Source organism: Enhydra lutris, unplaced genomic scaffold (genome assembly GCF_002288905.1).
Source record: "Enhydra lutris kenyoni isolate GAN:26980312 unplaced genomic scaffold, ASM228890v2 scaffoldscaffold17, whole genome shotgun sequence".
Lineage (NCBI taxonomy): Eukaryota > Metazoa > Chordata > Mammalia > Carnivora > Mustelidae > Enhydra > Enhydra lutris.
The window spans coordinates 13,148,291-13,163,439 of record NW_019154101.1 but is presented as its reverse complement, the minus strand read 5'-3'; the positions used below and the strand labels follow the sequence as shown (position 1 = coordinate 13,163,439).

Genomic DNA, 15,149 nt, shown 5'->3' with positions numbered 1-15,149 from the left:
AGCAGGCGAGTGTTCAGGGGATGTCCCACTCTTTATACGGTGAAATCTGATAATAGAATCTTATGAATGTGTACTCTGTCAATGTAAGAAGACAGGAAAGAAAAAAATTCTCAATTCGCCTGGGTTAAAATGTTAGCAACCATCACAAAGGGATTAAACATTGATAAGCTGCCTTAATATTTGTAGGTGAGCAAAACCCTCTGTTATTTATGGCTTGGGAGGCTAATCTGCAAACACCCCTACTATCTGTAGTTTCCTTGTTTTGTTAAATGTGACACTAGGGAATTAGTGGGAAAAGACAAAGAGCTGTTTTATTATGGGCTATAAACCTTTGAATTTTCTGTGACCCTGTATTAAAACCATTTTTGTAGACCTGCAACAGGCAGGTGTTTTCTACTCCCATTAACCAGTATGGGGAAATGGGCAGGTATTTTCTTTATTATTGTTGTTCCAGTAACATTTTATTGCTATGTGAAACAATGCGCCACCGAGAAGAGAGGTGTAGAGGCACAGAGAACTGGTTCAGTTCATCTATCACTCGACCCACCCAACTATCATATTTGGACAATATTTTTGCCATTCAAAATTCAAATTCAAAAATTTGAATGGCAAAAATATGGTTGACTCAGATGAGAATGAAACATCAAAATGGGTCCCTTACCTTCATCTATCTGTAATGGAAGAAAAGGCCTCTAGTTTCTTCAGAGGAACTTGTGTGTTCTGAAATCCAGCTGCAGAAGGAAGGCTTCATTTGTCCCAGGCACGCCTTTGTTGAGGCTCTTTTACTTGCTGGGCTCATCCCTGCTGAGGAATTTAAAAGCATTTTAAGCAAAAGATTATATAGCGAAGCTTTCTCCTGCCAGGTGGAAGACCTGAATTTCCCCATGCATTTTGGCCTGAGTGGATTGCTCCAAATTTTCTAATATTGAAAAACTTTTGTGATGTGCTCTTCAACCCACCTCTCTTTGCTACAGTTTTCATTGTGAAGCCAAAAAGTTTCTTTGCTCTAATAATCAGTTCATTCTATTTCCAGAGTAAGGATTTCTGTGTGCTTTTCTCAAAAGACTTGTCTGCTCCTCTTTCCTGATTTTTTTTTAACCTCTGTTTTCTTTTACTACTGAGATGGGGAATGATAAGGGATTTCTTTTCTACCAATATCCTGATTTTCAACAAACTTGATCATTTATTTCTCTTGTCTAGTGATAGAATTTTTTTTTTTTTTTTAGATTTTAGAATCTTCAAATCGGAAAGTCATGCTCAATAAAAGAAAATTTGGGAAAAAAAGAAGCAAGGAAGGAAAAAAATAAATAAATTTTAGTCCTGTGCGCCAATCAAACAGTTGTTCCAGTTTATTTTCTCTGCCTAGACTTCAAGAAAAACAAAAAGAAATACTCATGGAAAATCTTTTTTTCTTCTGTCTTACTAAAAGAGTGAATTCATGGTTACTTAAAAGGAAATGCTTACTAAACCCTATGCCGTCATCTGCCATCAGCGACAGCTAATTTTTCTGTTTTGTGGCACAAAGATGAGGTCCATTTTGCATCCTCTGTTGGTCACCGCAGGATGACCTTTGCTTTAAATGAGCCCTGAAATTACACTGTATAACATTTTCTTCTTCCCTGGTATTTCTATAGCTTTCCTGCAATTCTGGCATCATCTCTGTTACTATTTTATACTGTAAACAGTTTTATTTTATCAGATTGTAAACATATACTCATATACAACTTTATATTCCGCACTTTCACTATTATATTTTTCATGTGAATTTATACTTTCCATAAATATAAATTTAAATGCCTAATAGCCCATCAAGAGTATTGTCCCCGGGGTGCCTGGGTGGCTCAGTGGGTTAGAGCCTCTGCCTTCGGCTTAGGTCATGATCCCAGGGTCCTGGGATTGAGCCCCGCATTGGGCTCTCTGCTCAGCGGGGAGCCTGTTTCCTTCTCTCTCTGCCTGCTTCTCGGCCTACTTGTGATCTACATCTGATAAATAAATAAATAAATATTTTTTAAAAAAAGAGTATTGTCCCAGTTTGATTAACTACTAAATGATAGATTTTTAGGTTGTTTCATGATTTGAACATTACAAATATAAATATTTGGATCATAAAAAGTTTTAAAATGTTTTGAAGAATAAAAGCTCCATTTGTTCCCCCAGACCATGCTTATTTATTTAGAGAGAAGCTGAAAATTCTTTTATTTATTTATTTTCAGGTAGAAGGTAAAGTCTTATTAAGACCACAATCTATGGAGAAAGTAGAGTACAAATGTACAGCCTGGGTATTTGAAGAACATACCTGTTTTGCTGTACCTGCTCTGGAGGTGACAAGCTCTTCTGCAGTTAGGTTGTGCTAAGAAGCAGCCACAAAACTACCACCCTGCTCAGCCCCTGGCATGCTTTCTGCTGATTTTCGGAGTCTTCCTGTGCTAATGCAGGGCCACAGGTGTAAAATTCCCTACCTTTAGCTTGTGTTTTTAGGTCTTGGGTTTATGGATCCCTAAGACTAAGTGTGAGGCATGCTGTTCTTTTCTCTGAGAAGACTGAACAACACCTTCTCTGATCATTACTGCTTGTCTTCTCGGGGCAAGGAGAAACCTAATAAAGAAACATGAATGTCTTTCTCAAGAATGGAAACTCAAATGATTCACCTAGCAACTGTTCAGAATATAGTCCAGAATCTAGGTTAAATCTTTTAGCACTAGAAAGATTGTAATCTTAAAGAATTTGGATTGAATTTGAATTTGCATTTGAATTTGGATTGAATTAGATTTATGTCTTTTGTTTAGATTCTCAAGCTAGAATCTTCCCTCACTTGCTTTCTTATGTTTTTTGATCTTTATCACACCTCCTTGCTTCCCTTCATTTGTTCCTTTCTAGAACCCAAGGATTCTCAGCCAGGGGCAATTTGGCAATGTCTGGAGACTTTTTTTTTTTTTTTTTTAAGTAACAATAAAAGGTGGTTGTGATGGGGAGAAGATAGGCAGTATTACGGGCATCTAGAGAGTAATGGCCAGGGATGATACTAAAGACTCTACAATGTATAGGACAGCCCCACAACCAAGAACTAAGAAGTCCAAAATGTCAGTGCCGTTGATAAGAAACCCTGCAATAAATACAATGCAATGGATATTGGCCTTCCTTGGTTTATTAAAAGCAAAGGGCTAGTTCCCATTATAGACAGGAAACTGAATTCCAGAGAAGAAACTAACCCAAATTTTCCCTGACATGGGTCTGTAAGCACTGGCTTGTGATTCCTGTTATAAAACTGATCAACCAAGAGCTAAACAGAAGGCTTTAATTTATGAAAAAGAAAAGAAATTTTAAAGAATCAAAAATTATGAGCATGATTCTTTTTGAACTTGTTTCCTTCTTGGGGTGCCTGGCTGTCTCGGTCAGTTGAGTGTTCGACTCTTGATTTCATTTCAGGTGATGATCTCAGGTTCCTGAGATCAAGTCCCTCTGTGTTGGTTCTGTGTTCAGCGGGGAGACTGCTTGGGATTCTCTCTCTCTCCCTCTCCCTCTGTCTCCCACCCTTGCTCTGTCTCTCTCAAATAAATAAATAAATCTTAAAATACATAAATAAGCAAGTTTGTTTCCTTCTTGAGAATGTTGCAGAAAAAGTCTGTTTAAGGTAAGATAAAAAATATTTTTTCTACTACTTAACCTCTCTAAATCTCAATTTTTCTTATGTAAGTGAAGATAAAATGAAGGGAAATAATTCCATTCTACAGAAAGGAATAGATAAAATGAGCAAAGGCATGTCAAGTCCATGCGTGAAGAGGAAATCTCAGTATAGGATAATTGTATTGGTTCAGGTTATTAGTTACAAGCAATGAAAAACAGTTCTGGCTAATTTAAGCAGAAAAGGGAATTATTGAAGATGGGGTAACACACAGAGTTGTGAAAACCTAGGGAACCAGATTTGGAAATAGCAAGAATAAAAGGAAGCCTATATAGCCAGAATCATAGGCAAAAATCACACTTCAGTCTAGTTTCACCAAAGATTATGGATGCCCTGGCCTCCACCACTGAACAAAAAATTGTGTGCCACGCTGGCCCCCGAGGCTATTGAGAAAGGATGTTACTATTTCCAGTCCCATCTCTCCTCCCTTCCAAGAACTGTCCCAATCCTTGCCTCACTTGTCTCCAGGGTAAAAATCCCAGGTTGGTTATTTTGGTTTGCTGACTCCAGATCATATACCTTTGCTTCAGCTGTCACAGAGCTGGGAGACTCTGCTTGTCTGACGATTTCAGTTCATTATGGGAAGAAGACTCTGTTTACCATATTTAAGTTACAAAAGGTAAGGAATTCCCTAAACAGAGGAAGGGATCTCAAACATGGGTGGTCCCCTACTTATAGTGATGAATATCCACTATAAAATTCTTTTCAACTTTACCCCCTCTGCTTACCATGGCCACAAAAACCAAATGAGTTTTGATTGAGTTATAGCCAACTAAGACCAAACAAATTCCAGTTCCAACAGCTCTTGTGACATGGCTTTTGTATAATTGTTTCCCTCCAGTTTCCTGACAGGTTCATTTGGAAGACTATAAAAATTTTAAGGAGATAATTTAAGATATTCTTGTACTTTTAAATCTAAGTGCAAAAAAAAAAAAAGATAACTAATGTTAAATGGTGTTCAGAATGCAATTGTTTGGGGACCCTTGTAGAATTAATCTATAAGAAACATAAATGACAGGGGCTGATGAGGGGGAGTCTATGATTGATCTGTAAAGTCTGACAATCCAAGAAAAAACCAGTGACTTGACAGTGGATGAAAGAGGAAGAATCAATGACGAGTAAACTCTGATACCACTGTTGATAAATGGTGGTTTTAGATAATGCTGAATCAAACCTGGAGCTGTGGGAAATGGTAAATAAAGAATGTAAATCAAGTAACAGGTGGAAAAGCGGTTGAGGTTGGACTTGAGTAAGGAAAAAACATAGTAATAGAGATTTTGAAAACTGTTTTTGTTATGTTTTGTCTTTAAGTTTGGGTATACCACACAAAAATGTAGTAGTTCATAAATTTTAATTATGGAATAGGTAAAATAATTCCCAAAGCTTGCATTATACAGGGTGCATTTTTAGTCAAATCAACGAGGTCATTGTTAAATAAACCTTTCTCTTTTGGTTAAGAAAAAACACTCCTTGAATTTTAGAGGAAAACATATATTTTGTAGATATTCCTAACTCCTGTGCCAATATAAAAACGTTTAACTATGCTTTCTGGCAGGTATCAAAGGTATGTCTTGAAAAGTGACAGCTTTTAGATTCCTAAGTAGACTGTTGTACTGTTTCAATTATTAAGCTGATTCCACAAATACTTACATCATTCTGACCATATTCTATGTTCTGTTTTAGAACCTGGAATTCAAAGATTAAGTAACATATAGTTACTGCTGCAAGGAGCTCACAGTCTAAGGGGCTCCAAAAAAATATGATGAGTGTTGTAGCAGGTGTTTGCAGGAAACTAAATGGTGATGTTATCTATAGCTCCACATGAGAAGAAAAAAGGAAGGTTTCCTGAAAGAGGTGTCTGAGCTAATCCTAAGCCACTGCACTAAAATTCTCAAGTTTTAAGAATTGGGCAAACAATTTTTCTATATGTCTATATAAAAGAAATTATCAGAAGGAGAATAAGGCTCAGAAATCACTTTGGGATGCCCAGATTTCTTCTTCACTATGCCTATCTCAAAATTTCATATGGTTAGTAAATGTGAATAAATATAATTTAAATAATATGTATTAACATGATATTCCAAGACTTTATCCACATTGCTCAAGTAAAATGGTAGTGGATTTTCCTTGGCTTGATTCATCATACAACTGTTTATAGTGACCAACATCATTTACTTTACCTTTTCTTTTTTCCTGGTGGGGTTACTAGAGACTAAATGAAATCTGTGAAGCTTAGTACAAGGCCTGGCACACAGTAGAGTTTAATAAATGGTAGTCTCCCTCTCCAGTCCAGAGTGGATCTTCTACGGTCATTCAATACAGTGCCTTTGTGATCGTGGAGGCTCCGATACATGTTTGAACTCTACACTAACCTCACAGCTTAAGCACCAGCACTCACCTAAGAAATCCTTAGCACCTTCTCTTTTGCCCAGTTTCCTCAGTTCCCACCCTATGTATTCTTAGAAATACCTCGTGGCAAAACCCCAGAGGGATAAGTTCCTAAAACAAAACTGTCGCACTTAAGTTCTATTAGAAATTTTTAATCACATAAGCCTGATTCGTGGAACAGTTATTGAAAGTTTCTGTCAATGCAATTGCAAATAGAAGTATCAACATTTTATTATCTCTAGGAAAGCAAATCTCACGGGGATTGAGATTACATACAATTCCAAATTCTAGAGTAGGTCAAGATAAGGCAATCAAAAATAAAATAGATAGATAAATAAATTTACCAGTGCGGGGGCGGGGATGGCAATAAATGTAGGCAAAGCACTCTGACAACAGATGGCAGCACTGGAGTATCAAACCCTGCTCTTCCAAAACTTCCATATTAGGTTGTGCCTTGCAGAAATGCAAATCCCTGCTAAAGTGGGGCCAAGGATAATGTCTACACAGAGGGCATCTCAGGAACATTTGAACTAGTCACATAGTACCAAGATAGCAAGCACACAGAGATGTGGCAGCTGCTATAGAGTGGGATCGTGAGAAGGGACAGTGCGAGATAAAGTATTCTGAGACACAGAGAGCGTGATTTTTTGAAAATTTAAAGGTTGTGAACAGAACCGGAACTTGGTTTTACAATCCTGAAAATGGGGTTTTCACTGCCCATCAGAGCACTGGAAGCATAAACATTTAAAATGCATTTCGGCCATACCCACACGGTATGATAGGAAATTGAATGGTATTTCTTTCTAAAGAAATTAGATTTATTTCCAAGGAAATTAGATTTATTTCCAAGTATAGGCCATACAAATTAAAGAGAGTGATAATAGAAAATGAGTATTAGAATTACTTTTTGGTAATATTTCTTACATATTAGTAGATTTGTATATGGTTTATAAGTGGGAATAATTTTTATTTTTATTTTTTATTTTTTTAAGGAAAACTTTTGGACAGGGGTACCTGGGTGACTCAGTTAAGCACCGACTCTTGATTTTGGCTCAGGTCATGATCTCGGGGTCCTGGGATCAAGCCCCACTAGGGCTCTGTGCTGGGGTGGAGTCTGCTTAAGATTCTCTCCCCTTCTGCTCCTCCCCTTCTCAAAAAATAAAAAAATTTTAAAAAAAAAGGGAGTGAGAGAGAGCGAGAAAGAAAAGAAAAACTTTTGAACTGAATTGCCAATTTATTATGCTGGTAACTTATACAAAAAGAATTGGATTTCCTCATCCCTCTATATTCCATGGTTACTGGCTAAGACTTTGGAGAAAAAGACAACTAGATTGAAATCTCACCTCACTTGATTATTAACTGTATGACTATACCAAGATACTTAAGCTCTCATCTGTTAAATCATCTAATAAAAAAGTGAATAATAGCCCCCTCATGTGATTTTGTGTCAAAGAATTAAAGCAAATAACATAATGGTCTATACATAGTATGTTTTCAATAACTGAAAGCTGTTCTTAATGTGATTCCATGTATGTTCTCCCCCCCCAATTTTAAATTATTTGCTTCAAATTCCTGAAAATGCATGGCTAACCATATGTACAGACAAAGTGGCTGGAACCTTGGTAGCTGTAGTAATGATGTTCTTGCAAATATTGCAGATGAAAAGAAAATTAATTTGGGATGGAAAGAGAAAAGATGCATTTTTTAGTTTTATATTATTTATCGTGTATTAAAACCTATGTGAAGGCGCCTGTTTAAGCTCAAGGCAAAGATCTCACAGTTAGTTTCGCTTTGCTAAGTTTGCTGAAGCCAAAGGACTTTATTGACCAGTGCTAACTAGTGTGCCCTGCAATACCCAGAGAGCAAACTAGAGCTATGATTTCTTATTCCTCAATGTTATTGCGTTGGCGAGAGATACACAGTGCAGGCTCTGGTGGTGAGCAACTGGATCATAGATCACAGGAGTCTATAGTGGGCTAGTACAATATTTTTTTAGGCAATGCAAGAGGGACAGTTCTCACCAGCCTACTCTAAAGTCTGATTTCTCCTTCCCTAAGAATGGACTACTCTAGAAGTGGAAGGGGTTTGACAGTGAATAGGGCTAACGAGCAGTTTGTAAACATTCCAAAGTACTGCAAAATTCAAATAAAGTTGTAGCTGAGTGTTAGACCCACTAGCCTACGAGCTCTGCTTGAGCGAGGTTCATATCTCACTTGTGTGTCTCCAGTGCCTCAACGGGGCTCTGCATGCAATATATTTATCAATACATGAATCTTCATAGTTTTGCTTTTATGAGAAGTCACTGTGGGAACACTTCAGTTGTTGAAATAAGTACACTTTTAAAAAACAGTTCCTTGGGAAACCTATGACCTGTGGTGTAATATTAAGGAGTACCAAGTACTGAAGTTAAGCATTTTACCTTACCACTGAGGGAAGTAAATTTTAGAAACTAAAGCTTTGAGGTTAAAGAATACAACTAAATGGGAACGCTAATATGTGACGGGGTGTAAAACTTGAACCCAGGTCTGCCTGACTCTTCATCACAAAACAAAAGGTCTCGCATGAATTCTGCAAAACCTGATTGGCTGCTGTCCTTCAACGCGCAGCCCCAGGCAGGTTCCACCCGGAATTTAGGGCCTGGTTTAGCAAGAAGAGCCCGTATGTCCACCCGCCTCACCCTCCACAAGCACTGTAATGGAAAGGTAAAACGTGGCTATTGCGCATGCTCACATCGCCTTTCCTCGCATTCCTTTCCCTGACCCTGGAAGTCGCCGCAGCAACTCTCCTGGAGGACTTTAGAATGGCTCCCGCCCACTGTGAAGTCAAATGGGCGGAAGCCGTTCATGTCTGCGACGTGGACACCCTTCTCTTCCTCGGGCCTTTACAGCTTGGAAGCAAATACGATGCATTCCGGTTTCTCGGGGATTCAAGCGCGAGTTTGCCAGTTGTCAATATGGCCGCTGACAGGTCGGTCCCAAGCAGAGGCTTTTCATAGGCCAAGGTCGCATCCTAGCCCCGCCCATTTCAGCCCCCCAAGCAGGGTCCGCCTAAATCTTCGCTACGCATGCGCAGCGGGGGCAGGCCGGGAGGTGGGACGGCTCGATTCTTCCGTGTGCCACCGCCGCCGCCTTAGCTTCGCTGCTCTTGCCACTCTGGGGCTGCATTGCCGGCGTTAGCCGCGCGAGGGGAAGGGAGGGGATCGACGGAGCGTGCGTGCGCGGGGGTCCCCGTAGTCCCAGCAGTTCCTCTCGTGCGGGGTGGGCGGCGGGGGGTCAGTAGCAGTCGGGAGAGGCCCTAGACGGCGCCATGTCGGCGGGCGGCCCGTGCCCGGCAGGAGCCGGAGGGGGCCCAGGGAGCGCCTCCTGCGCCGTGGGGGTCTCCCCGGGCGGGGTATCCATGTTCCGATGGCTGGAGGTGCTAGAGAAGGAGTTCGACAAGGCCTTCGTGGATGTGGATCTGCTCCTGGGTGAGATCGATCCGGACCAGGCGGACATCACTTACGAGGGGAGACAGAAGATGACCAGCCTGAGTTCCTGCTTTGCGCAGCTTTGCCATAAAGCCCAGACCGTGTCCCAGATCAACCACAAGCTAGAGGTGAGCTGTGGGCCCTGGAGGAGGTGGCGTTCAACCCCAGTTGTCAGATCCCATTTAACGCACCGGTGAAACCACCCTAGAAAATTTACCCACTGGGGCACCTGAGCTTTAGTGTGACAGGGCAGTGCGTGTGTTTATATGTGTAAAGGAAAGGAGTGAGATGAGGTTGTAGAAAAAGGGTTGTAGATGGACCTGTGGGTGTCCCGGCGTCCTGTCATCCACCTTCCTAGTATCTCTATCAGGAGGAAGCAGGAACTGATTACACCAGCCTCCTGTACGTATAACATTAGCAAACCAGAGATTCTCTGTCCGAAGAATATCTTAGCCCACCTTGCAACATTTGAGTTCTTATATGGATTTCACATTGATAAACTAGGTGTATGTATCATCAGACATACAACAGTGTTGATTGTTTTTAATTTCAGATCAACGTCTGTTGTTGCACACAGACATACTATTCCTTGCATGCATGAACAATTTAGGGGAATTCTATCAGGGCTCTTAGGAAAATTTAGTGGGATAAACAGCATAGTATCAGTGTTCTTCTCAGTTTACAGTTGGTCTTTAAATTACAGGCAGATAACCACCAGAGTACACTTCAATTTTTCAAATGACTTATAACATCGAGGTTTTTCCAAAGTCTGGATTCATTTGGGAGAGTGTGTGAACAATTGTCATTTGCTTTAGTCTCTGATCTTGGTTGTGTGGGTGGAGTGGTGGTCGTTCCAAAAAAACAAAAAAAGCAAAAACCAAAAAAACCCTACCACATTGTGCAGAAAGTTAAATTAATGTATTATTACAGTATTTAGGAACATGGGAGATTAACGTTATTACATAAAGACCATTTTCTAGTAGATAATTTAAGAGAATGAATCTTTCATTTTAAAGTAGATTAAAAATTGGACAATTAGTAATGTGCAAAGCTCTTTGAACATTAGGTTTCCTAAGAAATCATCATTACTATCAGTTACAATGAGTGAGAATACCCATTAGATTCAAATCAGTGTGATTATCAGATAGATCCTCTCTATAATTAATGGTTAGTGTTCTTTCTCTTCCCTGTCAGTTAGCCATGAAAAAGGTGGTATAATTCATCTGTGATTAGCATAGATGCAAAATAGAGATTTTTGTTGAAAGAACTGTTCATTTCTTCCATACTTTTTGGAAAGGTTGGAATGGAAGTGCTAATAGGAAGCTAATCACTTCTTGTTCTAGCTATATGAAAATATTTCTTGATTTCTTGATTAGTGATTATTTCTAGAAGATAGTTTATTTTTCAGGTGGCAAAAATGCATTTAATGGTGCTTTTTGGAAATAGTAAAAGCTTTAAATAACAGAGCAGGAATTACTTAAATGCCACGTGAGAACTTTCCTATCATTTACAACTGCAAGTATCTACTGAGGATAAATAGCTTTTTAAAAATGAAACAATATCTACCTGATTTTTTTAAATGACCGAAGGACACTTTCAACAGTGGTATTTTGATGTCAGATATAAAATCTAATTTCGGAGAAAGGTTTATTCCATGAGTAGGAGATGGTGCTCGTTGTTTTTTTTTTTTTTTTTCATCTTTAAATATTTTAAATGAGTATTCAGAGCTATAATAAATTATGTATATTCTTTTTCTCAGAAATTGTAATTACATATTTTGACTCCACATCCTGGCTTAGGAGGTGGCCTTATTTCTCAAAATAAGAAATGCTAGTCTGTCATGATGTGAGCATGTTTTTTCAACATGCTTGAAACCCTTGACTTAAAAGATCTTAGAAAAAGGGGAGGGGACATTTTGTTCTTGTGTTTTTTCACTTACATTTTACTTGTTTGTGGGGTTAATCTTTCTCCATTTAGCAGGTTTTACATTCTTTGTGGAATCGGTATGTACTGGTGAGGAGAGAGCCTCATTGTCAGTAGTGTTTTTCAAGGTAGATCTGCTGTTGGATTATCTGCAGATTTTCAGAGGTTGCTTCATATACTGTTATCAATCACCTGAGATCTTGAAATCTTAGAAAAGATTTCCATATGTCCTAGCCCTGTTTTATTTTAATTAGTTCTATTGTTTTAAGGGTCAGGACATTAAAATACAACCTTTGAGGCCATTTGTGGCTTGATATAGCAGGTGAGTACTGAATTTCAGTGGTTTTAGAGGTTGATACCTTAAACCATATTACCAGAATTGAATATTTTTATGATCAAAACACAGATACCTCCAGTATGGGTAACTTATATTTAAATTGGCCTTGAGTATCTTTGGAGATTGTTCCTTCTGCCCATTTATTGTGTCTTTAGGTAACACCATGTTTAACATTAACATAGTAGTTTAGGAAAATAATTTTAGCTGCAAAAAAATCATAGGTTACATTTTAAAATAAAATGTAAGTGAAGTTTACGTGACTGTTGCTATAAGTTATATTTGGGGATAGGGCTATTTATAAGGGGAAGGGGAGAGCAAAGAGTATCAGAATATATTGAGATAGTGCCGTTTCAAATTACTCACATCTCTCTTATTTACCCTACCCACCTGTTTGAGAATTCCTGCTATGGTAAGCTACTTGGTGACCGTTGGTGCTGGAGTCATAGTACTGATTGGGACAGTAGTAAGAGTAGTAGTAGTATTAGTAATATTAGTGTGTTAGAGTAGAACAAAGATTGAAGAGCCGGTACTTTAGAAAAACCCATCTCTCTACCTGGAAATGCAGTTTTCTGCCTCTTTACCCCTTCCTTAAAATAACAGCAGAACAATCCATCTGTCACATCCTCCTTTCTGTCAACAGTTGCTGAATAAGTATATCTTTTTAAGTAATTTACTTTCGCAACCATCAGTGGAGAAACTTAACTTTGGTCTAGAGACATGTTTATAATGAACTAATGAGATACTATTCTTTACTGCTTTAAAGCTGTCCTGTTTTTAAACAAGCAGTGAAGCAATGTTGTAGCGTTGAACTTGAAGGTTACTATTGGTTCGGTATGTATTTACTGAGCACTAATTATGTGCCAATTGCTCTATTGGGTATTTGGGATATAGTGGAGAGCAAAAATGGACACAGTTGTTTCTCTCTCAAAGCTTGGATTCTGTTGGATAGTTAATTGGGGTAATTATCCCATAAGTGTGAAATTCCAACTTTGTTGAATGTTATGAAAGTTATGTAGAATAGTGAGAGCCTGTTCGGGGGATCAGGAAAGCTTCCTTTTGGAAGTGACTATTGAGTTAAGACATAAAGGATAAGTAGGAATTAATTAGGCCATAATAAATAGGAATATCAGTCAATCTTACAGTAGAGAGAATAGAAAGTGGAACGCAACTGTGACAGGAAAGTGTGTAATGCACTTGAAGAACTGAGGGAAAGTTGGTATGTGTTGTAAGAGCAAAGGGCCAAAGAAATGAGATGTAAGATAAGTTTGAACAGGTGGGTAGGGGCATATCCACTTGATTTTACTGGCCATGCCGTAGATTTAGGGACCGGTATCATAGCAGTGGGAAATGTTTTAAACTAGATGGTAGCCGTAGGTATGAGATTAGAATAGCTCACTCAAGCTAGGGTAAGGAGAGACTTTGGGACAGTGCACAGAATGAATGCAGGACATCATTTAGGAGGTTCTTATTCTGATCCATATGAGAGGATAGTGAGGGTAGGATAGTGCAGGGTAGGATAGTGAGATGGAGGTAAGTGTTCAGAACAGGAGAGACTGTAGAGGTAAAAGTAAACAGTTTAGAAATGGATTGGAATGGAGGGATGAGGGAATTCAGGATGACTCCAAGATGTCAGTTGGTTGGATAGATAGATGGATGTAAGTTATTATTAACAATAACTGTATTGCTAACCTTACTGATCAATTACTAATGGCCAGACTCACTTAGTTTTGCATATATTGATTCATCTAATTCTCATGACAGTCCTGTATGATAGGTTTAGTATTCTTATTATTCCCATTTTGCTCAGGATTAAGTAAGTGGCCCAAGGCTCTATAATTAGAGAAGCCAGTTTCTCCAAAAACACATGCATTTATACCTGGTGCGGGGAAGGAGGAGGTGGAGAGGAAAGCCGGTAGAAAGAGTGAATGTGGCTGGTTAGATTGTAAGTGTGGGGTTCCCTGGAGGTATTGTTAGAAAAATTAAACACGTTTATAAGCCAATGAGATGCATCTACTTGAGAGGAAAGCACAATATTCTAGCAAAAGAGAGGGATAATTAGTATTGATAAGGTTTCTGAATGAAGAGGAGATCAAAGATACATGTAGAGAGAATGGCCTTACATTGAAAGGACAGCTGTTGTACTTTGAGGCAGAGGGAGACAGTTTTGAGGGAGAGGGAAGCAGTGAGAACAGAAGGTGGGAGGTTGAGAGTATTCTGTCTGATGGTTTCTTTTTTGTAAACTTGGAGCCTGGGACAACTGCTGAAAGTAGGTGAGAGTAATAAGAGCTTTGAAATAGTTAGGGAAGAGTGGGAAAGCCAACTAGCCAGAGCAATAGAAGGACTGTCAGGCAACGTTGGGGACTTACTTGGAGCTAGTTATCATAAATTCATGGTACAACCAGTCTGCCCTGTTGCGTGACTTTCTCCAGCAATGCTTACATGGTTACTAACAGGCTCAGTGATGATAGTAATAATCCAGTGCCATAGCACAGAGTTTGCTATGTAGACAAGAGTGTCACTGAAATGAAAATGGTAATGGGGATGAAGAAAAGGAGATAATCAACTAAAGTAGAAACAGGATTTGATAATTTTGTATATGTGGAGGGTGAGGAGGAGGATGCCACCACAGTTCTGTCTGACAAATGGATTAGTTGATAGCTGTTTCATAGTCTCCCCCAAAATTCATGTCTTTCCAGAACCTCAGAATGTGACCTTATTTGGAAATAGAGTCTTTGCAGATGTAATTAGTATAAGGGTAAGAGATAAGATCATAGCCGATTAGACTGGACCCTAAATACAGTGAGATTGTCCTGATAAGAGACACTCAAGACACGGAAAGACACTGAGAAGAAGGCTATCTGAAGAAAGAATCAGAAATTGGGATGACCTTTCTACAAGCCGAGAAATGCCAAGGATTACTGTCAACTACCAAACACTGCGAGACAGGCATGGAACAGTTTCTCCTTCAGGGTATCCAGAAGGAACCAATTCTTGATTTTGAGCTCCTGGCATCCTGAACTGTGAAAGAATAAATTTTTGTTCTTTTAAGCCACCAACTTTGTGGTGATTTGTTGTGAGAGCCCTAGGAGACTTAGACCATGTAAGGAATCCAGGGGAAGGAATAGGTCTGGCAGGAAAAATAATGAGTTGAGTTTAGGAGATTGTGCATAGTTAAGGTTCTTATCCTTTCTTGCATATTCCTAACATTGTCTCCTAGTTGCTTCTTACCCACTCCAAACCATCCTTTCATTGTCAACATAATTCTAAAATGTTTCATTTTAATGGTTCATATGAAAAAAAGGCAACTCTGATTCTGGTCGCTCTTCTTTTTATACTTCCCTTTTATTCATTGG

General features: G+C 39.0%; 1 protein-coding gene across 3 annotated transcripts in view; it reads left to right on the top strand.

The window, feature by feature from the left end:
• The first annotated feature begins 9,192 nt into the window (after positions 1–9,192).
• LOC111147694 (golgi associated PDZ and coiled-coil motif containing) overlaps positions 9,193–15,149 on the top strand; it is a 39,380-nt gene continuing 33,423 nt past the window's right edge. For all 3 annotated transcript variants that reach the window (XM_022503922.1, XM_022503921.1, XM_022503920.1), the window contains exon 1: positions 9,193–9,664. In XM_022503922.1, coding sequence (XP_022359630.1) covers positions 9,377–9,664 — 288 coding nt within the window. In that variant the 5' untranslated portion in view covers positions 9,193–9,376. The remainder of the gene's footprint in view (positions 9,665–15,149) is intronic.